Source organism: Haliotis rufescens, unplaced genomic scaffold, assembly GCF_023055435.1.
Source record: "Haliotis rufescens isolate VD_foot unplaced genomic scaffold, xgHalRufe1.0.p SCAF_61, whole genome shotgun sequence".
Classification (NCBI taxonomy): Eukaryota; Metazoa; Mollusca; class Gastropoda; order Lepetellida; family Haliotidae; genus Haliotis; species Haliotis rufescens.
Window position 1 is genome coordinate 2,106,669 of NW_025964346.1, and position 24,476 is coordinate 2,131,144.

General features: G+C 46.7%; 2 protein-coding genes across 9 annotated transcripts in view; one reads left to right on the forward strand and one right to left on the reverse strand.

Moving 5' to 3' along the window:
* The window catches only part of LOC124118669, a 289,157-nt gene extending 266,205 nt beyond the window's left edge, over positions 1-22,952 (reverse strand). For both annotated transcript variants that reach the window (XM_048386865.1, XM_048386864.1), the window contains exons 1-3: positions 22,538-22,952; positions 4,394-4,534; positions 302-449 (exon numbers count right to left, since the gene is read on the reverse strand). In XM_048386865.1, the coding sequence (XP_048242822.1) occupies positions 302-449; positions 4,394-4,534; positions 22,538-22,783 (535 nt within the window). In that variant the 5' untranslated portion in view covers positions 22,784-22,952. The remainder of the gene's footprint in view (positions 1-301; positions 450-4,393; positions 4,535-22,537) is intronic.
* Positions 1-24,476, forward strand: part of LOC124118662 — a 199,678-nt gene that overhangs the window by 75,224 nt on the left and 99,978 nt on the right. For 3 of the 7 annotated variants that reach the window (XR_007218837.1, XR_007218838.1, XM_048386859.1), the window contains exon 1: positions 23,129-23,284. The exons of 2 other annotated variants lie outside the window; for them this stretch is intronic. The gene's annotated coding sequence lies outside the window, so the exon portion shown is untranslated. Of the gene's footprint in view, positions 1-23,128; positions 23,285-23,513; positions 23,536-23,824; positions 24,107-24,476 lie in introns of those variants that run through there. 2 more of the 7 variants (XM_048386862.1, XM_048386863.1) reach the window with 2 other exon arrangements.

Sequence of the window (24,476 nt, forward strand, 5' to 3'; positions counted from 1 at the left end):
TTATTCTTGATAAGTAACTATATGAATGGGTTTAAAGTGAATTGCAATACACATCTATCATGATACAGCTGATGCAGTGAGTATCTGGAGGATCTCCCGTCTGAGAGTACAGGGGCAAGGGGGACCCTTCAGGACGCCACTGCATTAATGCGTACCAATCAGCGTGTGTGGTGGAGGGGGAACTTTGACCTCAAACCTGTACATGCAGAACAGTTGATATGGCATGTGTCTTGAACATGCTCATGAATATTCATGAGCCTACTAATGAGTGCATCATACGTCTTGCTCTGACGTGACCTACCTGCCGGTTCCCGCACACGGTATCGATACGTGCCACGCTTCTTGTAGCACCACAAGGTGAAGGTCAGTGCTGCCACGATGATGACACAAATTACGGACAACACAATCGGCCAGAGATCTGCCTCCTCAACCCGAACATCCCTCGTTCCCTGTAGAAGAACAAATAACTTCTGAACAACTTTAACGTTATTAGGATCTGACAACCTATATCCAACAACCCCTGTAGACCCTCTATATACAACAACCCCTGTAGACCCTCTATATACAACATCCCCTGTAGACCCTATACATACAACATTCCCTGTAGATCCCCTATATACAACATCCCCTGTAGACCCTCTATATACAACATCCCCTGTAGACCCTCTATATACAACATCCCCTGTAGACCCTCTATATACAACATCCCCTGTAGACCCCCTGTAAACAACATCCCCTGTAGACCCTCTATATACAACAACCCCTGTAGACCCTCTATATACAACATCCCCTGTAGACCCTCTATATACAACATCCCCTGTAGACCCTCTATATACAACATCCCCTGTAGACCCTCTATATACAACATCCCCTGTAGACCCTCTATATACAACATCCCCTGTAGACCCTCTATATACAACATCCCCTGTAGACCCTCTATATACAACATCCCCTGTAGATCCCCTATATACAACAACCCCTGTAGACCCTCTATATACAACAACCCCTGTAGACCCTCTATATACAACAACCCCTGTAGACCCTCTATATACAACATCCCCTGTAGATCCCCTATATACAACATCCCCTGTAGATCCTCTATATACAACATCCCCTGTAGATCCCCTATATACAACATTCCCTGTAGACCCTCTATATACAACATCCCCTGTAGATCCCCTATATACAACATCCCCTGTAGACCCACTATATACAACATCCCCTGTAGATCCTCTATATACAACATCCCCTGTAGACCCCCTATATACAACATCCCCTGTAGACCCTCTATATACAACATTCCCTGTAGACCCTCTATATACAACATCCCCTGTAGAACCTAGATACAGAATCATCCATAGACCCTGCAGACATCCCCTGTAGACCCTCTATATACAACATCCCCTGTAGACTCTCTATATACAACATCCCCTGTAGACCCTAGATACAGCATCACCCATAGACCCTGCAGACATCCCCTGTAGACCCTAGATACAGCATCACCCATAGACCCTGCAGACATCCCCTGTAGACCCTAGATACAGCATCACCCATAGACCCTGCAGACATCCCCTGTAGACCCTAGATACAGCATCACCCATAGACCCTGCAGACATCCCCTCTAGACCCTAGATACAGCATCACCCATAGACCCTGCAGACATCCCCTGTATACCCTAGATACAGCATCACCCATAGACCCTGCAGACATCCCCTGTAGACCCTAGATACAGCATCACCCATAGACCCTGCAGACATCCCCTGTAGACCCTAGATACAGCATCACCCATAGACCCTGCAGACATCCCCTGTAGACCCTAGATACAGCATCACCCATAGACCCTGCAGACATCCGCTGTAGCAGTATGGCAATGTGAAACTGATTTGAGCAAAGGAGGTGTCTAGTTGGTCAGACATTCATGGTAAGATGTAAATGTGTGGTTGGCTGACATGGTGCCTCAGACTCCAGTGATTGTTAGTGGGCTAACATCTGGTGTATCTCCCACAGAAGGTGATAAACACATTTATACCCTGCCTCAAACAAACACTCATTGAAACCATTCTGCACAGTGTGACGGGTGCATAAACACAAGCAGCAGCACATGCACTGTGCATCCCCCAGCAGAACAATGTCGCACAGTGATCCCCTGAAGATGTGGTGCCAGTACAATGGACCAATTGTTGTGATGCAGAGTTTACAGACCTAGAGTATATTAAATGTTTTGACACAGTAATAATAACTTTCAATGGCGCAATTGTAAACTACTCATCTGTTGAGGTAAATCAAGCAGTGTTGGTTTCCTTGTGCAAGTGAGTGAAGCTAGGACATCAAGAGTTATCTCCCTTCTGCTAACAACACTTCAAGCATGGGAAAAAATAAATGATTTTTTTCTCAGCAATATGAGGTTTGAGCATTCTCATTTACAAGAAGTTTGGACAAGTGATAGCTAACAGCTATAAATGAAGGAGTATTATGTGATATAAAACTTTTTTACAGCAAAACTTTCACAATATTGACAAGAATTGAAAACTTTAAGCTCCTGGAATATGTTTCATCACAAAGCGTCTATGAAGTGCCTCAAATAGATTCTTTATTCCAGCTTACCCTTAATTTTCTCCTTTTCTGTAACACAGCTAGCCCTAACTTAATCTGCCTCTCTAATCCAGTTAATTCTAAACTTCCTCCACTTCTCTAATCCAGTTACTTGTAAATTTAATGTGGTTCTCTTCTAATTCAATTAACCCTAAACTTTCTCCTGTTCCCTCATCCAGTGCAAGAGCAATCAACACTTGGGGATGGATGATATAAGTGGCAATGAAAGTTACAACATAAGTAACAGTGTCAGCGACAATGTAACAATGTCAGCAACAAATTAACAGTGTCAGCGACAAAGTAAAAGTGTCAGCGACAATGTAACAATGTCAGCTACAAAGTAATAGTGTCAGCGACAAAGTAACAGTGTCAGCGATTAAGTAACAATGTAAGCAACAAAGTAACAATGTCAGCAACAAAGTAACAGTGTCAGCAACAATGTAACAATGTCAGCGAGAATGTAACAATGTCAGCGACAAAGTAACAGTGTCAGTGACAAAGTAACAGTGTCAGCGACAATGTAAGTGACAATGTAAGTAACAATGTAACCAACAATGTTAGTCACAATGTAAGTGAAATTGTAAGAGACGATGAAAGTGACAATGTTGGTAACAACGTAAAAGACAATGTAAGTGACAATGTAAGCCACAATGTAAGTGACAATGTAAGTGACTATGTAAGTGACTATGTAAGGGACAATGTAAGGGACAATGTAAGTGACAATGTAAGTGACTATGTAAGTGACTATGTAAGTGACAATGTAAGTGACAATGTAAGTGACAATGTAACCAACAATGTTAGTCACAATGTAAGTGAAATTGTAAGAGACGATGAAAGTGACAATGTTGGTAACAACGTAAAAGACAATGTAAGTGACAATGTAAGCCACAATGTAAGTGACAATGTAAGTGACTATGTAAGTGACAATGTAAGTGACTATGTAAGTGACAATGTAAATGACAATGTAAGCCACAATGTAAAACACAATGTAAGCCACAATGTAAGGCTCAAAGTAAGCCACTAAGTGAGCCACAATGTAAGCCACAATGTAAGCCAAAATGTAAGCCACAATGTAAGCCACAATGTAAGAGAAAATGTAAGTCACAATGTAAGCCACAATGTAAGTCACAATGTAAGCCACAATGTAAGAGACAATGTAAGTCACAATGTATATCACAATGTAAGTCACAATGTAAGCCACAATGTAAGTCACAATGTAAGCCACAATGTAAGTCACAGTATAAGCCACAATGAAAGAGAAAATGTAAGAGACAATGTAAGCCACAAAGTAAGCCACAATGTAAGCCACAATGTAAGAGAAAATGTAAGTGACAATGTAAGTGACAATAAAGCCACAATGTAAGAGAAAATGTAAGCCACAATGTAAGCCACAATGTAAGAGAAAATGTAAGTGACAATGTAAGTGGCAATGTAAGTGGCAATGTAAGCCACAATGTAAGAGAAAATGTAAGTGACAATGTAAGCCACAATGTAAGCCACAATGTAAGAGAAAATGTAAGTGACAATGTAAGTGACAATGTAAGCCACAATGTAAGAGAAAATGTAAGTGACAATGTAAGTGACAATGTAAGCCACAATGTAAGCCACAATGTAAGAGAAAATGTAAGCCACAATGTAAGCCACAATGTAAGAGACAATGTAAGAGACAATGTAAGTGACAATGTAAGAAAGTAAGCCACCTAAGCCTATCCCACTTGCTGACCCCATCGCCATCTCACCTCACCTCACCTCACCATGCCAACTTCCCCTCCACCTCACCTCACTGCTAAAACATACATACAATGTATAGTTTGATGTTGACCTGGTCCTTCAGAGAGGTCACAGTGTGTGAAAGCACCACTTGGTCCTGGAGTCTGGGGGTCTGGAGACGAAAGGACACCCTTGCTTCATCCTCTGCATCTTCTTGAAAGACAACCATCACCTGCAACAATCATTGTCCTGTTACACACAACCATCACCTGCAACAATCACTGTCCTGTTACACACAACCATCACCTGCAACAATCACTGTCCTGTTACACACAACCATCACCTGCAACAATCACTGTCCTGTTACACACAACCATCACCTGCAACAATCACTGTCCTGCTACACACAACCATCACCTGCAACAATCACTGTCCTGCTACACACAACCATCACCTGCAACAATCACTGTCCTGTTACACACAACCATCACCTGCAACAATCACTGTCCTGTTACACACAACCATCACCTGCAACAATCACTGTCCTGTTACACACAACCATCACCTGCAACAATCACTGTCCTGCTACACACAACCATCACCTGCAACAATCATTGTCCTGCTACACACAACCATCACCTGCAACAATCACTGTCCTGTTACACACAACCATCACCTGCAACAATCACTGTCCTGTTACACACAACCATCACCTGCAACAATCACTGTCCTGTTACACACAACCATCACCTGCAACAATCACTGTCCTGTTACACACAACCATCACCTGCAACAATCACTGTCCTGTTACACATAACCATCACCTGCAACAATCACTGTCCTGTTACACACAACCATCACCTGCAACAATCATTGTCCTGTTACACACAACCATCACCTGCAACAATCACTGTCCTGTTACACACAACCATCACCTGCAACAATCACTGTCCTGTTACACACAACCATCACCTGCAACAATCACTGTCCTGTTACACACAACCATCACCTGCAACAATCACTGTCCTGTTACACACAACCATCACCTGCAACAATCACTGTCCTGTTACACACAACCATCACCTGCAACAATCACTGTCCTGCTACACACAACCATCACCTGCAACAATCATTGTCCTGCTACACACAACCATCACCTGCAACAATCACTGTCCTGTTACACACAACCATCACCTGCAACAATCACTGTCCTGTTACACACAACCATCACCTGCAACAATCACTGTCCTGTTACACACAACCATCACCTGCAACAATCACTGTCCTGTTACACACAACCATCACCTGCAACAATCACTGTCCTGTTACACACAACCATCACCTGCAACAATCACTGTCCTGTTACACACAACCATCACCTGCAACAATCACTGTCCTGTTACTACAATGTAACACTCTGCTGTGTGACACTCTACAATGTGACACTCTGCTGTGTGTCATTCTACAATGTGACGCTCTGCTATGTGACATTCTACAATGTGACACTCTGCTGTGTGACACTCTACAATGTGACTCTCTGCTGTGTGACGCTCTACAATGTGGCACTCTACAATGTGACACACTGCTGTGTGACACCCTTCAATGAGACGCTCTGCTATGTGACATTCTACAATGTGACACTCTGCTGTGTGACACTCTACTATGTGACACTGTGCTGTGTGACCCTCTACAATGTGACCCTCTGCTCTGTGACATTCTACAATGTGACACTCTGCTGTGTGACACTCTACTATGTGACACTGTGCTGTGTGACACTCTACAATGTGACACTTCTGTGTGACGCTCTACAATGTGACACTGCTGTGTGACACCCTACAATGTGACACTGCTGTGTGACACTACAATGTGACTCTCTGCTGTGTGACTCTTCAATGTGACACTCTGCTATGTGACACTCTACAATGTGACACTGTGTTGTGTGACATTCTACAATGTGACTCTCTGCTGTGTGACATTCTACAATGTGACACTCTGCTGTGTGACATTCTACAATGTGACACTCTGCTGTGTGACACTCTACAATGTGACTCTCTGCTGTGTGACGCTCTACAATGTGGCACTCTACAATGTGACACACTGCTGTGTGACACCCTTCAATGAGACGCTCTGCTATGTGACATTCTACAATGTGACTCTCTGCTGTGTGACACTCTACTATGTGACACTGTGCTGTGTGACCCTCTACAATGTGACCCTCTGCTCTGTGACATTCTACAATGTGACACTCTGCTGTGTGACACTCTACTATGTGACACTGTGCTGTGTGACATTCTACAATGTGACACTTCTGTGTGACGCTCTACAATGTGACACTGCTGTGTGACACCCTACAATGTGACACTGCTGTGTGACACTACAATGTGACTCTCTGCTGTGTGACTCTTCAATGTGACACTCTGCTATGTGACACTCTACAATGTGACACTGTGTTGTGTGACATTCTACAATGTGACTCTCTGCTGTGTGACATTCTACAATGTGACACTCTGCTGTGTGACATTCTAGTATGTGACACTCTGCTGTGTGACATTCTAGTATGTGACACTACTGTGACACTCTACTCTGTGACACTCTACTATGTGACACTCTACAATGTGACACTGTGTTGTGTGACATTCTACAATGTGACTCTCTGCTGTGTGACATTCTACAATGTGACACTCTGCTGTGTGACATTCTAGTATGTGACACTACTGTGACACTCTACTCTGTGACACTCTACTCTGTGACACTCTACTATGTGACACTCTATGTGACACTCTTCCATGTGGCACTGCTGTTTGCCACTCTGCCACTCTGCCACTGACACTGTGTCTGACACTGTGCACTGTATTGTGCAGGAATATATCAGCAGCCACGTTTTGAGACGTGCGACAAATGGACGATTAAGATGCTCCCTAGGGACATAAACTTGGCATCAAGGTGTCTGGTGGCAGTTTATAGGACCAGTACAACTTCTATAATAAAAGCCTTTTCCACTTAAACACAGACAATAATATGCTTCAAGTGTCTGTACACAATGATAAAGCTGAAATTAGAGCTAAGTGATAAAATCTCCTCCTTGGTCTGCACGCTGCCTTGGCTTGATGGCAGTGGAGTATTCAGGACTAAGACTCTCCCGGCTTAGTGTCTCACCAGGACAGACTAATTGCCATTTGACAACCAGTAATATCACACCAAATCTGACTATTAAATGTCACTCAATACAATAAACCATCATTAGAGCCATAATTGCCTGGAACATCCACAAACTGTCTGCTCATCCCCCTGTCTACAACCACCTCTTGAAAATCACCTCTCGACGACAACCTCTCACAACCACCTCTCAATAACCACCTGTCTACAACCACCTCTTGAAAATCACCTCTCGACGACAACCTCTCACAACCACCTCTCAATAACCACCTGTCTACAACCACCTCTCTACAACCACCTGTCACAACCACCTGTCACAACCACCTCTTAATAACCACCTGTCTACAACCAACTCTTGTAAATCACCTCTCGACGACAACCTCTCACAACCACCTCTTAATAACCACCTGTCTACAACCAACTCTTGTAAATCACCTCTCGACGACAACCTCTCACAACCACCTCTTAATAACCACCTGTCTACAACCAACTCTTGTAAATCACCTCTCGACGACAACCTCTCACAACCATCTCTTAATAACCACCTGTCTACAACCACCTCTCTACAACCACCTGTCACAACCACCTGTCACAACCAACTCTCCACACCACCTCTCTGCAACCACCCGTCACCCAACTCTCAACAACCACCTCTCCACAACCACCTCTCCACAACCATCTCTCAACAACCACCTCGCTACAACCACATGTCACAACCCTCACTCGATAACCACCTGTCACAACCATCTTTCTGCAACCACCTCTCTACAACCAACTCTCTACAACCACCTTGCTTCAACCACCTCTCTACAACCAACTCTCGACAACCAACTCTCGACAACCAACTCTCGACAACCACCTCTCTACAACCAACTCTCTACAGCCAACTCTCAACAACCAACTCTCTACAACCACCTCTCTACAACCACCTCTCTACAACAACCTCTCTACAACAACCCGTCACCCAACTCTTGACAATCACCTCTTCACAACCACCACCCTACAACCACCTGTCTTCAATCACCTGTCTACAATCACCTGTCACAACCACCTTTTTTCAACCACATCGCTTCAACCACCTCTCTATAACCAACTCTCAACAACCACCTCGCTACAACCACCTGTCTTCAACCACCTCGCTACAACCACCTGTCTTCAACCACCTCGCTACAACCACCTGTCTTCAACCACCTCGCTACAACCACCTGTCTTCAACCACCTGTCTTCAACCACCTCGCTACAACCACCTGTCTACAATCACCTGTCACAACCACCTTTTTTCAACCACATCGCTTCAACCACCTCTCTATTACCAACTCTCAACAACCACCTCTCTACAACCACCTGTCTACAACCACCTCGCTTCAACCACCTCTCTATAACCAACTCTCAACAACCACCTCTCTACAACCAACTCTCAACAACCACCTCACTACAACCACCTCGCTACACCCACCTGTCTTCAACCACCTGTCACAACCAACTCTCGACAACCAACTCACTACAACCAACTCACTACAACCACCTCTCAACAACCACCTCTCAACAACCACCTGTCTACAACCACTTCGCTTCAACCACCTCGCTTCAACCACCTCACTTCAACCACCTCTCTACAAACACATACCATTTCCATGACAACCTACTTCCACAACAAGGACATGTATAGTTTCGACTGCGTGCAAGACATCAACTTGGAGGTAATCACGACCAAGAAGGAACAACTTTCCCCATCACTTCCCTGACATCCCAGTACCTGTTCTATCTTCCCTCCACTAGCGCCTCTGTGAATCGTTACAGGTATTGATCTGCCTTACCAACCCAAGACAGCTTCTGCTCAAACACCTTTGGCTGAGATTTTTTCTACCCAATAACATTTCTGGAATACATGCTCTTGAAGTCTGGAGGGACATGTCAATGCATCCTTAAAAAGTGAGGAGGAATTTGTCTGATTCAAACAAGAGCAAAGCCCATCACTAAAGCAGCAGACATTTCAATTACATTGGTGTCCATGGTTTCCTCGGGAATAACAGCCCCAAGGGATATCATGAAGTTACTTCTTTTAGTTAAAAAAGACTAATTTCAGTGGTTGTGACAAGGAGATATTTAGAATAACAAAATAAAGTCAGATAAAACATATTTCAAATCTAATTGAGACCACCAATGTTTTGTGAAATACTAATTGATCATAAGTGCACTGGACAAAGGCATTTTTCTTTGATTTTTCAACATTGCAAATACATTTTAGAACCATTGCGCTGTCCCTCGACCACTTCCGCAAGCCATCAAGCCATCACCCCGTCACCCTCCTCATCCAATCACCCCGTCACTATCCTCATCCCATCACCCTCCTCACCCTGTCACCCTCCTCATCCTGTCACCCTCCTCATCCTGTCACCCTCCTCATCCTGTCACTCTCCTGATCCTGTCACCCTCCTCACCCTCCTCACCCTGTCACCCTCCTCATCCTGTCACCCTCCTCTTCCTGTCACTCTCCTGATCCTGTCACCCTCCTCATTCTGTCACCCTCCTCATCCTGTCACCCTCCTCATCCTGTCACCCTCCTCATCCTGTCACCCTCCTCTTCCTGTCACTCTCCTGATCCTGTCACCCTCCTCATTCTGTCACCCTCCTCATCCTGTCACCCTCCTCATCCTGTCAACCTCCTCACCCTGTCACCCTCCTCATCCCATCACCCTCCTCATCCCGTCACCCTCCTCATTCTGTCACCCTCCTCATCCCGTCACCCTCCTCATTCTGTCACCCTCCTCTTCCTGTCACCCTCCTCATCCTGTCACTCTTGTCACCCTCCTCTTCCTGTCACCCTCCCTCCTCATCCTGTCACTCTCCTCATCCTGTCACCCTCCTGATCCTGTCACCCTCCTCTTCCTGTCACTCTCCTGATCCTGTCACCCTCCTCATTCTGTCACCCTCCTCATCCTGTCACCCTCCTCATCCTGTCAACCTCCTCACCCTGTCACCCTCCTCATCCCATCACCCTCCTCATCCCGTCACCCTCCTCATTCTGTCACCCTCCTCATCCCGTCACCCTCCTCATTCTGTCACCCTCCTCTTCCTGTCACCCTCCTCTTCCTGTCCCCCTTCTCATCCTGTCACCCTCCTCATCCTGTCACTCTCCTCATCCTGTCACCCTCCTGATCCTGTCACCCTCCTCTTCCTGTCCCCCTTCTCATCCTGTCACCCTCCTCATCCTGTCACTCTCCTCATCCTGTCACCCTCCTGATCCTGTCACCCTCCTCTTCCTGTCACCCTCCTCTTCCTGTCACCCTCCTCATCCTGTCACCCTCCTCATCTTGTCACCCTCCTCATCCTGTCACTCTCCTCATCCTGTCACTCTCCTCATCCTGTCACCCTCCTCATCCTGTCACCCTCCTCTTCCTGTCACCCTCCTCATCCTGTCACCCTCCTCATCTTGTCACCCTCCTCTTCCTGTCACCCTCCCTCCTCATCCTGTCACTCTCCTCATCCTGTCACCCTCCTCTTCCTGTCACTCTCCTGATCCTGTCACCCTCCTCATTCTGTCACCCTCCTCATCCTGTCACCCTCCTCATCCTGTCACCCTCCTCATCCTGTCACCCTCCTCTTCCTGTCACTCTCCTGATCCTGTCACCCTCCTCATTCTGTCACCCTCCTCATCCTGTCACCCTCCTCATCCTGTCAACCTCCTCACCCTGTCACCCTCCTCATCCCATCACCCTCCTCATCCCGTCACCCTCCTCATTCTGTCACCCTCCTCATCCCGTCACCCTCCTCATTCTGTCACCCTCCTCATCCTGTCACTCTCCTCTTCCTGTCCCCCTTCTCATCCTGTCACCCTCCTCATCCTGTCACTCTCCTCATCCTGTCACCCTCCTGATCCTGTCACCCTCCTCTTCCTGTCACCCTCCTCATCCTGTCACCCTCCTCATCTTGTCACCCTCCTCATCCTGTCACTCTCCTCATCCTGTCACTCTCCTCATCCTGTCACCCTCCTCATCCTGTCACCCTCCTCTTCCTGTCACCCTCCTCTTCCTGTCACCCTCCTCATCCTGTCACCCTCCTCATCTTGTCACCCTCCTCTTCCTGTCACCCTCCCTCCTCATCCTGTCACTCTCCTCATCCTGTCACCCTCCTGATCCTGTCACCCTCCTCTTCCTGTCACTCTCCTGATCCTGTCACCCTCCTCATTCTGTCACCCTCCTCATCCTGTCACCCTCCTCATCCTGTCAACCTCCTCACCCTGTCACCCTCCTCATCCCATCACCCTCCTCATCCCGTCACCCTCCTCATTCTGTCACCCTCCTCATCCCGTCACCCTCCTCATTCTGTCACCCTCCTCTTCCTGTCACCCTCCTCTTCCTGTCCCCCTTCTCATCCTGTCACCCTCCTCATCCTGTCACTCTCCTCATCCTGTCACCCTCCTCATCCTGTCACCCTCCTCTTCCTGTCACCCTCCTCTTCCTGTCACCCTCCTCATCCTGTCACCCTCCTCATCTTGTCACCCTCCTCTTCCTGTCACCCTCCCTCCTCATCCTGTCACTCTCCTCATCCTGTCACCCTCCTGATCCTGTCACCCTCCTCTTCCTGTCACTCTCCTGATCCTGTCACCCTCCTCATTCTGTCACCCTCCTCATCCTGTCACCCTCCTCATCCTGTCAACCTCCTCACCCTGTCACCCTCCTCATCCCATCACCCTCCTCATCCCGTCACCCTCCTCATTCTGTCACCCTCCTCATCCCGTCACCCTCCTCATTCTGTCACCCTCCTCTTCCTGTCACCCTCCTCTTCCTGTCCCCCTTCTCATCCTGTCACCCTCCTCATCCTGTCACTCTCCTCATCCTGTCACCCTCCTGATCCTGTCACTCTCCTCTTCCTGTCCCCCTTCTCATCCTGTCACCCTCCTCATCCTGTCACTCTCCTCATCCTGTCACCCTCCTGATCCTGTCACCCTCCTCTTCCTGTCACCCTCCTCTTCCTGTCACCCTCCTCATCCTGTCACCCTCCTCATCTTGTCACCCTCCTCATCCTGTCACTCTCCTCATCCTGTCACTCTCCTCATCCTGTCACCCTCCTCATCCTGTCACCCTCCTCTTCCTGTCACCCTCCTCTTCCTGTCACCCTCCTCATCCTGTCACCCTCCTCATCTTGTCACCCTCCTCTTCCTGTCACCCTCCCTCCTCATCCTGTCACTCTCCTCATCCTGTCACCCTCCTCATCCTGTCACCCTCCTCTTCCTGTCACCCTCCTCATCCTGTCACCCTCCTCTTCCTGTCACCCTCCTCATCCTGTCACCCTCCTCATCTTGTCACCCTCCTCTTCCTGTCACCCTCCTCATCCTGTCACTCTCCTCATCCTGTCACCCTCCTCATCCTGTCACCCTCCTCTTCCTGTCACCATCCTCTTCCTGTCACCCTCCTCATCCTGTCACCCTCCTCATCCTGTCACCCTCCTCATGACTTGATTGATGCATATCATCAGATTCAAATTGTGTGGATTGATGCTCATGAAGTCAATCACTGGTTAGTCGGGTTCAGATTTGATTATTTACAGACCGAGGTCATATTGCTGGCATATTGATGAGTGCTGCGTTAAACAACAAACCAACATCATATTGCTGGCATATTGATGAGTGCTGCGTTAAACAACAAACCACCGTCATATTGCTGGCATATTGATGAGTGCTGCGTTAAACAACAAAGAAACAAACAATATTCGATATTCACCCGTTGTACCATTCTGTACACCCATGTTTGGGTGACAACTCCCCTCCCCTCGCGTCGAGTGTTGTCTACAGCAGTGAAAGGCCAGGTAGGGGCGACATCAAAGGGACATTATTTGACCGTTATGCTACTCTGTGTTTCTGCTTTACAAGGCTTGCCACTCACTGGTCACAATGGCAACAAACGGCCTACAGAAATGTCACAGAAGATTCACTAAGGGGCTTGCTGGTTAAAAGTCCATTACTTCAGACATAAATCAGCAGAATGCACCAGACCAGAACGGAGACAGAGTGACACACTGTAGTGACTTGTGTTTGTCAGATGCATATGTATCAGAGAAAGGATATGGTGAATATATTGAAGGAAAAGTTTGTACGTTTGCCAGGGCTTTACCTCAACTTACAAAACTGAGGGTCCAAGGATCCTCAGAGGAAGCGTGAGTGCCCTCTGAAGTAATGGTGAGGTGTACTGTACAGTAATGGTGAGGTGTCCTGTAAAATAATGGTGAGGTGTCCTGTTAACTGATGGTGAGGTGTCCTGTAAACTAATGGTGAGGTATCCTGTAAACTAATGGTGAGGTGTCCTGTAAAGTAATGGTGAGGTATCCTGTAAAGTAATGGTGAGGTGTCCTGTAAAGTAATGGTGAGGTATCCTGTAAACTAATGGTGAGGTGTCCTGTAAAGTAATGGTGAGGTGTCCTGTAAAGTAATGGTGAGGTATCCTGTAAACTAATGGTGAGGTATCCTGTAAAGTAATGGTGAGGTGTCCTGTAAAATAATGGTGAGGTATCCTGTAAAGTAATGGTGAGGTGTCCTGTAAAGTAATGGTGAGGTGCACTCTTACATAATGGTGAGGTGTACTGTAAAGTAATGGTGAGGTGTCCTGTAAAGTAATGGTCAGGAGCACTGTTACGTAATGGTGAGGTGTCCTGTACTGTAAAGTAATAGTGAGGTGTCCTGTAAAGTAATGGTGAGGTATCCTGTAAAGTAATGGTGAGGTGTCCTGTACTGTTAAGTAATGGTGAGGTGTCCTGTAAAGTAATGGTGAGGTGTCATGTACTATTAAGTAATGGTGATGTGTCCTGTAAAGTAATGGTGAGGTGTCCTGTACTGTAAAGCAATGGTGGGGTGTCCTGTACTGTTAAGTAATGGTGAGGTGTCCTGTACTGTAAAGTAATGGTGAGGTGTCCTGTACTGTTAAGTAATGGTGAGGTGTCCTGTAAAGTAATGGTGAGGTGTCCTGTAAAGTAATGGTGAGGTGTCCTGTACTGTTAAGTAATGGTGAGGTGTCCTGTAAAGTAATGGTGAGGTGTCCTGTACTGTAAAGTAATGGTGAGGTGTACTGTACTGTAAGATCTCATGATTACTTTAATTACAGGACACTGTCAAGAATTTGGTACAATGAATTAATTATTGTGCATATTCTTTTTACTGTTTCCATTTTGTACATTTGTGGGAACTGGACAACCCTGGTTTGTGTTTAAATCCACATTCTGCAATATTCCCACTGTGTGATGTCAGACTGTAGATAATCTCATGTAATCCAGTGACTGATATTATGAGCTGGGGAGGTTTTCTTAACCAGAATACCCACAGAGAACACAAAAACTTTATCATCAAGATTGGGGGTTGGCTCTATCAGGGAGATTGGGGGTTGGCTCTATCAGGGAGATTTTGGTTGGCTCTATCAATGAATCTTTATTCATGGTACTTATGAGGCCAAAGGCCTATAGTACAATGTGTGGGGCGTCATACAAATTCATACATTTTCTGGCACCCTCCTCCATGGCATGATAAATGAACATTGATAGATTTGTAATAGTTTCTGTACAATCACAAGTCATTAATTTACAAAATTTGTTACCGTTTGGGTTGCGGTAGAAATTATACCACCATCCTGACACCGCCTACCGCACCTCCCGACACTGCCACCCCACCCCCGACACTGCCACCCCACCCCCGACACCGACACCCCCCAATGCCAACCCTCTACTGCCAAACTGATATAATATTTAACTGATATCATGTTCAACTGATACAATGTTCAACTGATTGATCTAACAGATTCATATCAACATTTCATCGTAAGTGCACTGTTACTGTAGAGCCAACTGGCCACAGTAACCAGTTTTCACTGACAGTGCTTGTTGTATATGATTACTAATATATCAGTTTTCCGGATATTCCTGCTGAAGTATCGGCAAGGAAACCTATGTGAATGTGTGGCGGTGCCTATCGGTGTCAGCTTGCTTGCAGCAGACAGATTAAGTCAGATTGGCAGATCCCAGGAACGTGGTGATGCCGGGCGATGTCGCCATCCATCACTGTGATGTCCCCTCTCTGCCAGACACTCACTGCCTGCCCGGTTACAATCATTATTTCCTTCACTTACACTTGCTACTAGGAACACATCCATAACAACAGCAAAAAAGCAATTTGATAAAAAAGAAACACCAAAAAGTGCTAGTTTAAATCGCAAGAGCGCTACAAGAAGTTTTTTCCATGGGAGATATATCTTCATCTTCAATCAGCATCAGTGAAGACCATCAGACCACATGGCTGTGTCTTCTCCCTTCATCAACCCTAGACATGCTAGAAGCAAGGCAAATCACCTGGGGCTGGGGGTGGGGGAGCCTTGGGGGGGGGGAGCCGGGGGGGGAGGACACCTCATAATGACAAATCTATGTATTGTGCAAATGAATAAGCTTCTTGGAAAGAGACAATAAAATCAGTCCTGCATTTGCTCCAGGCAGAGAATTCCACCAAGTGCTGTAATCCATGTGATATTGGATTCCTGAGACAATTGTTATTGTGCCAAGGAACTGGAGACGTGGACTATTGGGGCCCCCTATTATTTATGTTGACTTTAATCAGCGGGAGTACCACCATGTTATAGACTCCCAGAGAAACCCAGCATCACTGAGTAGCTAAACAGACCATAATTCCGCCATGGGATATGAGGAAATAATACCTGCCTCAGCTCCCAGCTACTTACACTGATTTACATACTTGATAAGCTGAAACCCCTGCTGGCACAGGCTGACATCCCATGCTTCCAGCCTTGACTTACTGACCAACACAGGGAACAATCCAATAGTGACAGCTGCCACCACAGAGACAGACCAACACAGACACAGACCAACACAGACCGACACAGACAGACACAGACCGACACAGACCAACACAGACAGACACAGACCAACACAGACAGACACAGACCAGCAGACAGACACAGACCAACACAGACTGACACAGACCAACACAGACTGACACAGACCAACACAGACAGACACAGACTGACACAGACCAACACAGACAGACACAGACTGACATAGACAGACACAGACTGACACAGACCAACACAGACCAGCAGACAGACACAGACCAACACAGACCAACACAGACTGACACAGACCAACACAGACCAACACAGACCAACACAGACAGACACAGACAGACACAGACCTACACAGACCAACACAGACCAGCAGACAGACACAGACCAACACAGACTGACACAGACCAACACAGACACAGACTGACACAGACCAACACAGACAGACACAAACTGACACAGACTGACACAGACTGACACAGACCAACACAGACAGACACAGACAGACACAGACAGACACAGGACACAAATGGCACTGCTGCTTGAGATAGAAGAAACTGACACCAGAGGGACATCAATGACATGTTACAGGTTCTACTACACCAAATCAGAACCAGTTTGGACAGTGCGGTTTTCGTAGGGAGCCTTCAGTGCAGATCGAGAGATTTCTGCAGGCTGTGATTGGAGGATATTCTGTAAGATTTTTATGTCTTTCAAATGTACATCCATCCAGTTATTAAAACCGACCATGTTTTTCTATATTTAGTACTGTCTTTTTCAACATGATGACTTATGCTGAATGTGACCACAGCTATTTTCAAGTAGGTGACATTTGGTGTGAAACTTCCTGTACTCAGAAAAGGAGCTGGCTAAGCTAGTCATTTTTTATTTCTTTATTGCTGCTCTAAGGCCAAACTGTGCACACACGTACAGGTAATAGCTGTTGAATGCTTAGTTATTTTTAAAAAAAATATAACGTTACTATAGAAGTCAATGGGAAAACATTTGGTTGTGTGTAACCTGTACAGGACAGGTCAAGAGGGAACACATGTTGCATGACAGGTCAAGAGGGAACACATGTTGGAACAGTCTAGACATAAATCTAACACTGGCTGATGTGGGGCGATACTTGGTCAGATGGTTACATTGATAATTGACTTCTCAAAAGGCTACTTCCACCCATTGACCTTACAGGACAAGCCATGTTTATTGTGCATCATCTCCAGAAGCTTGGCTGTGCTGTCCCACATACATGGAGGATTAAAAGTCTGAGAACAGTTCCCGTGTGACGCCCGTGAAGACAACCCCTCCTGCTACAACATGCAACTCCTGCCACGGTAATCACACTGCTGGTAGTGGGAATGAATATTCAGACATGATCACAGGATCCACAGACCTGGCGGTGATGAGAACTTCATATTGGCAGGGCGTGAACTCGGGACACTGACTCCTAACATTAACATCGGATCACATGGACCGCAGATCACATGGACGAGTGCCTGCTGTCCTCCACTCCAGTAATTGACACGGCGAACCCTCCTAAGCCAACTCAAGTAGAGATTAGACATGACAGCGATACTGTCACCATAACTCGCCTGCTCGGACTGCACACAGTCATTGATGTGTTACAACTCTGTGTGTTCACAGCTTAAAGTAAATGATCCCAATTCATTCAGCTGATGTCTTCAAGCCACACAATAGTATATCCTGCTTGTAACACACACATTGCATTAAGAACAATGATCTCTGTAGAGACCTGAAGGTTTCAGCTAGAAAGATTTACTTTTCAAACCCACAACACCGATCCACTCAGCAAAGTGGTCTTGACAGCTTCACAGACGGGGACTTCTACACCACCGACTGTCCGTCACCACAGACACTGCAGTCCTCACATTCCGTCACCACAGACACGGCAGTCCTCACATTCCGTCACCACAGACACTGCAGTCCTCACATTCCGTCACCACAGACACTGCAGTCCTCACATTCCGTCACCACGGACACTGCAGTCCTCACATTCCGTCACCACAGACACTGCAGTCCTCACATTCCGTCACCACAGACACTGCAGTCCTCACATTCCGTCACCACAGACACTGCAGTCCTCACATCTGTCACCACAGACACTGCAGTCCTCACATTCCGTCACCACAGACACTGCAGTCCTCACATTCCGTCACCACAGACACTGCAGTCCTCACATTCCGTCACCACAGACACTGCACTCCTCACATTCCGTCACCACAGACACTGCAGTCCTCACATTCCGTCACCACAGACACTGCAGTCCTCACATTCCGTCACCACAGACACTGCAGTCCTCACATTCTGTCACCACAGACACTGCAGTCCTCACATTCCTTCACCACAGACACTGCAGTCCTCACATTCCGTCACCACAGACACTGCAGTCCTCACATTCCGTCACCACAGACACTGCAGTCCTCACATTCCGTCACCACAGACACTGCAGTCCTCACATTCCGTCACCACAGACACTGCAGTCCTCACATTCCGTCACCACAGACACTGCAGTCTTCACATTCCGTCACCACAGACACTGCAGTCCTCGCATTCCGTCAGCTTGTTTCCCAATCACACGGATTGGTCGTCAATATCTAGAAAGTATGTCTTCAGGTTGGATCTACAGTACATTTCTCTACCATTTAATTCCGGGTGAATCTAGAATACAATTAGTAAATGTCCACAATACAACTCAGGGTGGCTCAACCATTCAGGGTGCGTCGACAATACAATTCAAGGTCGGTCTACAAGACAATTCAAGGTGGATCTCCAATATAATTCAGGATGGATCTAAGATACAATTCAGGGTAGATCTACAATACCAGTCAGGGTGGGTCTACAATACCTGTCAGGGTAGGTCTACAATACCAGTCAGGGTGGATCTACAATACCTGTCAGGGTAGGTCTACAATACCAGTCAGGGTGGATCTACAATACCAGTCAGGGTGGATCTACAATACCAGTCAGAGTGGATCTACAATACCAGTCAGGGTAGATCTACAATGCCAGTCAGGGTGGATCTACAATACCAGTCAGGGTAGATCTACAATACCAGTCAGGGTGGGTCTACAATACCAGTCAGAGTGGGTCTACAATACCAGTCAGGGTGGATCTACAATACCAGTCAGGGTGGATCTACAATACCAGTCAGGGTGGGTCTACAATACCAGTCAGGGTGGATCTACAATACCAGTCAGGGTAGATCTACAATACCAGTCAGGGTAGATCTACAATACCAGTCAGGGTGGATCTACAATACCAGTCAGGGTAGATCTACAATGCCAGTCAGGGTGGATCTACAATACCAGTCAGGGTAGATCTACAATACCAGTCAGGGTAGGTCTACAATACCAGTCAGGGTAGATCTACAATACCAGTCAGGGTGGGTCTACAATACCAGTCAGAGTGGATCTACAATACCAGTCAGAGTGGGTCTACAATACCAGTCAGGGTGGATCTACAATACCAGTCAGGGTGGGTCTACAATACCAGTCAGGGTGGATCTACAATACCAGTCAGGGTAGATCTACAATACCAGTCAGGGTGGGTCTACAATACCAGTCAGGGTGGATCTACAATACCAGTCAGAGTGGATCTACAATACCAGTCAGGGTAGATCTACAATACCAGTCAGGGTGGGTCTACAATACCAGTCAGGGTGGGTCCACAATACCAGTCAGGGTGGATCTACAATACCAGTCAGGGTGGGTTTACAATACCAGTCAGGGTGGGTCTACAATACCAGTCAGGGTGGATCTACAATACCAGTCAGGGTTTTATCACAAGCACCTTTAAAGCAACCAGTTCTAGCCGCCATGAGCTGAGGACGGGAGAGTTCAACGAGATGACACAGCCATGAGCTGAGGACGGAAGAGTTCCACAAGTTGACACAGCCAGGAGCTGAGGACGGAAGAGTTCCACAAGTTAACACAGCCAGGAGCTGAGGACGGAAGAGTTCCACAAGTTGACACAGCGGTGGTGTCGAGTGTCTCACTTCATTGTGGGCAAGAAATGAACATTAGCAAGGAAAATATAAAATACAACAGATTTGTTTTCTGGTGTTCATCCTCTAGGGACCACCAGATGGTTTAGCCTTTAAGCTCCATGATCTAGTGTTTTCTCTTGGGCAGACATGGCAGAAGCAGGTTTCACAAGGCAATATAAGCTTGGGTCAGTTGTCACGGAAACTGAGAAGTACTCTAACTGCGTCAACTAGTTTGCATTGCAGATTATTCATAGGTTTTTTCAGTTTTCATAAAACATTCCAGAGAGACACTCTGAATAATTCTATAACAAAGTGGGTCATGACTGACATATAACTGGGAGAGAGTTCATCTACAATCAAACATTGACGTCCATATTTTGTTGACATTCAGCAATTCAATATGTCCACAACCGATAATATTGACAAGTATTCATATTTTTCAATATATGTACCATTTGATGAAACTTCTTAACAGCAACATTGTTTTTTAACAACTTCTTTTTATTCATATTATTTAAAACAATTCTGTGATAATATATCTCTGTTTTTTTCACAAGATGACAGTGAGTTATGCAGCAGGAAACTGCACTGTCAGCATATTCCACTGGGAGGCTTGTGTGGAACCAGAACTAATCAAAGTACCACGGTAGCCCAATGGGACATGTGTTCATTTGTTGTGCCACACACATGGGTTCGTTTCTCCTCCTGGTTAAACTAGAACCCCTACCCTGTAACTTGGTGTAGTGTGAGTGAGGGAGTCTAGTGTGAGTGAGGGAGTCTAGTGTGAGTGAGGGAGTCTAGTGCGAGTGAGGGAGTCTAGTGCGAGTAAGGGAGTCTAGTGTGAGTGAGGGAGTCTAGTGCGAGTGAGGGAGTCTAGTGTGAGTGAGGGAGTCTAGTGTGAGTGAGGGAGTTCAATGCCACTTTAAACAGTATTTCAGTTATATTACAATGTGTCAGGCTTCAGGTGGGAGGACATCTTCCTGAGGCAAGGGAGTTAACTGACTGTAGATGTCCAGGTTCGACCATTGCCGAACTTGCCTGAAATTCTGGAGTAACATTTTGGAGGGACTCATGAGTCTAGGCTTCGTCCAATCAAAAACTAGATATCTGGTTCGTAAATAACATGGATTTCAACTTGCAGATTTGGGTCGAATTGCAAAACATGTGTACCGCCAACTGGGCGTTGATAGATATTTTGCACATCTTTTCATGTTCTTAATCAAGGTGCTCAAGTGATCTGATTACAAAATAGATCTTAATTATCGATCAGATTGTCTTGACTGGACACCGCCATTTTGTTTGAAGCAAATGCAAGTGATATGAGAGATGGAATCTGATTGGTCAAAAGGAGGGATATAGAAGCGACAAAACTCATTATAGCCACTGATGGTGCTATGAGCAAGCCTGGAAATCCAGTGTAGTTCAGCAAGGGTGGAAACTGGACTTGTATAGTCAATTAACTCCCTTGACTCAGGAAGATGGTGGGAGGAGTGGTGGGGAAACCCCTGAGGGTGGGGAAACCCCTGAGGGTGGGGAAACCCCTGAGGGGGGAGATGGTGCCAACAAACCTTCAAACAAAAGGAGAATTAATCTTGGATTCAAACAAACCCCAATCCCAGTATTTGGCACATCCAAGGGAGGCAATTCCTCATGGCACATCGCATTACCTTGACCACTGGACCACCTTTGCCCCGTCAGTGGGGATGTCAAGTCTGGGACCACTACACACATGTGTATCTGAACCTAATATGGGACACGTAGTATCTCCCCCCCCAGTCCATAGCTGCCACCTCAGGAGACAGCATAAGGCATACAAGTGCCCCCTACAGACTTGACCCAGTCCCAAACATACCCCACAAGTAAACATTACAGGTGCCCTAGCCCCTCAACCCCTCCCCCCCCAACCACATGGAGGGGACCCTGTGCCACTGATGACATCCCTCCAATAGAGTAGGTAACAGGTGCCCCTCCCCCTGGCCGACACTGCGACCATGCCCCACCCCCACGGCCGACACCGCAACCCTACCCTAGGTCACAGCCTACCGGTGAGCGTACCCCATACACTGAACCGCATATAAACATTCCTCCCGTTGACTAGGTACCAGCCGCCCTACCCTGCCGCCCCACCCTGCCGCCCTACCCTGCCGCCCACCCCCTCGGCTGTCTCCCTACCCCTGGCCATTCATTGAACCACATGTTAACATATTCCTCAGATAAAGAAGCGAGACAGCCTTACCTTAGAGCTCTGTACAATATCCAGCGTGACTGACTTGTTGAGGTGGGGTACCCGCAGCACCTGGGTCACGACGTCTGGGGGTGAGGCCGCGGTAGGGTCTGCGGGACTCCCCGACTCCGCTGTCGCTGCCGATAAGGGTGCTTGACCATCCACGTGAAGGACCCACGACAACGTTAACATCCAGAAAAAGAAACTGTCAAATAATTCTCTCCTCATTTTGTTATTTCTCTGCAGGTGTTGTTGCATACTTTCCAGGTAAATAGCAGCATTCCGCGTGTCGACACAGCGCGAATCACAGGTACAGCCCAGGTATAGAGCGTCTGTGACTGTCACAAGCCCTTATCCTTGAAAGACCCACGCCCTCCGCAATAAGACGCTATCTGCAACACGTGCGGATTCTATCCGATCGAATTAGTGTTGTTTGATACCTATATTCGTTCCGTGTGTACAAGTTGTGTTTTGTGGTGAAAATCCGAAACTTCTTTGTATCGGCTTGAGTTTTCTCAGTCTTTATCAACTTCGTAACAAGTTATGACATGACACGACTGGGGGGTCAACGTGCTTCATGGAACAGCCGCTGTCCAAACGCAAGGGCTGGTAGTTTTAGGGCCCTGCGAGTGACAAGGGTGCTTTATTGACTGACAGTGACAGAAATGGGGGACTGCGGCATTGGAATGGTACTGTGAGGGACGGTGACAGCTGTATATCAGCGTTCAGGAGCCAGCGCCGAAACAATAAGGGTTCGAGGTATGTAGGGGTGTCTGCACTGGTATTCAGAGCATGGGTCGCTTGCCCATGTTGACACTGGGGTAGTTTATCAGTGAGAGTAGATATACCGCCTAATGTTGTAGCATACCAGCTAATGTTGTAGCATACCACCTAATGTCGTCGAGACCATTTCGTGTAGCATGCACATTTACTCTGAAAACTCGCTCACATGTAATACCAGCACCCAACATGACAGCGTTCACTGGAGGGGAAATGTTACATAGTTGCATGTAAGTATCTAGCGTTGTGTATCTGTGCAGTGTGTGTACAGACAATTCACTCTCAACACTGTCGTGGGTGTGTCGGGGGGTTGTGTTGTTCACGTCAATAGCGTTACAACAGTGCGAAAACTCATTACCGCTAGTCACAAGTTGAAGTACGCAACCCGCGCGAGAGTTTGGCTCCGACAAGCGATCACCTACACGCTGCTGTTTATGCTTCAGCCTCATTGTCACGTCAGTCAATTATTAGCTTGTTTGATCAGCGTGAACACTTGGTTACGCTTAATTTCTCCATGCTTATTCCGTGTTATTGTGCCTCGGAGGTTTCACGGAACAAGTGAAAGGCATTCAACATGTGGCCCGTGACCGCTCGCGTAGAGGTCTTGTCAACACAGGTGAAAGGTCAATTAAAAGCACGTGCCACGTGCAGATACAGTATCTAGTGATTGACAGGTGTTTGTCAAGTCAAGTTGTACTAGAAATAGACTACCAGCTGCCATCTTTTTGGGTGACATGCACACAGAGGCCAGAATCCACACACGATCGAGCTGATCATTTCACTGGTTTATATGTTTATCAGGTCAGTACCCCCTCTTTCTGAGTGTGAGTGAGTTGGTTAACTGATGTACCACAATGTACCATGTACCAGCTCTGTAATGTTTTGTTTGTTTGTTTGTTTAACAGCACACTCAGCAATATTCCAACTTTATGGCGGCAGTCTGTAAATAATCGAGTCTAGACTAGACAATCCAGTGCTTGACATCATGAGCATCGTTCCACACAATCGTGATAGGATGACATGTATCAACCAAGTCGGTGAGCCTGACCACCCGATCCTCTTACGACAAGCATTGGGTTGCTGAAGACCTATGTACCACAGTGTACCATGTACTAACTCTGTGATGTACCACAGTGTACCGTGTAGCAGCTCTGTGATGTACCACAGTGTA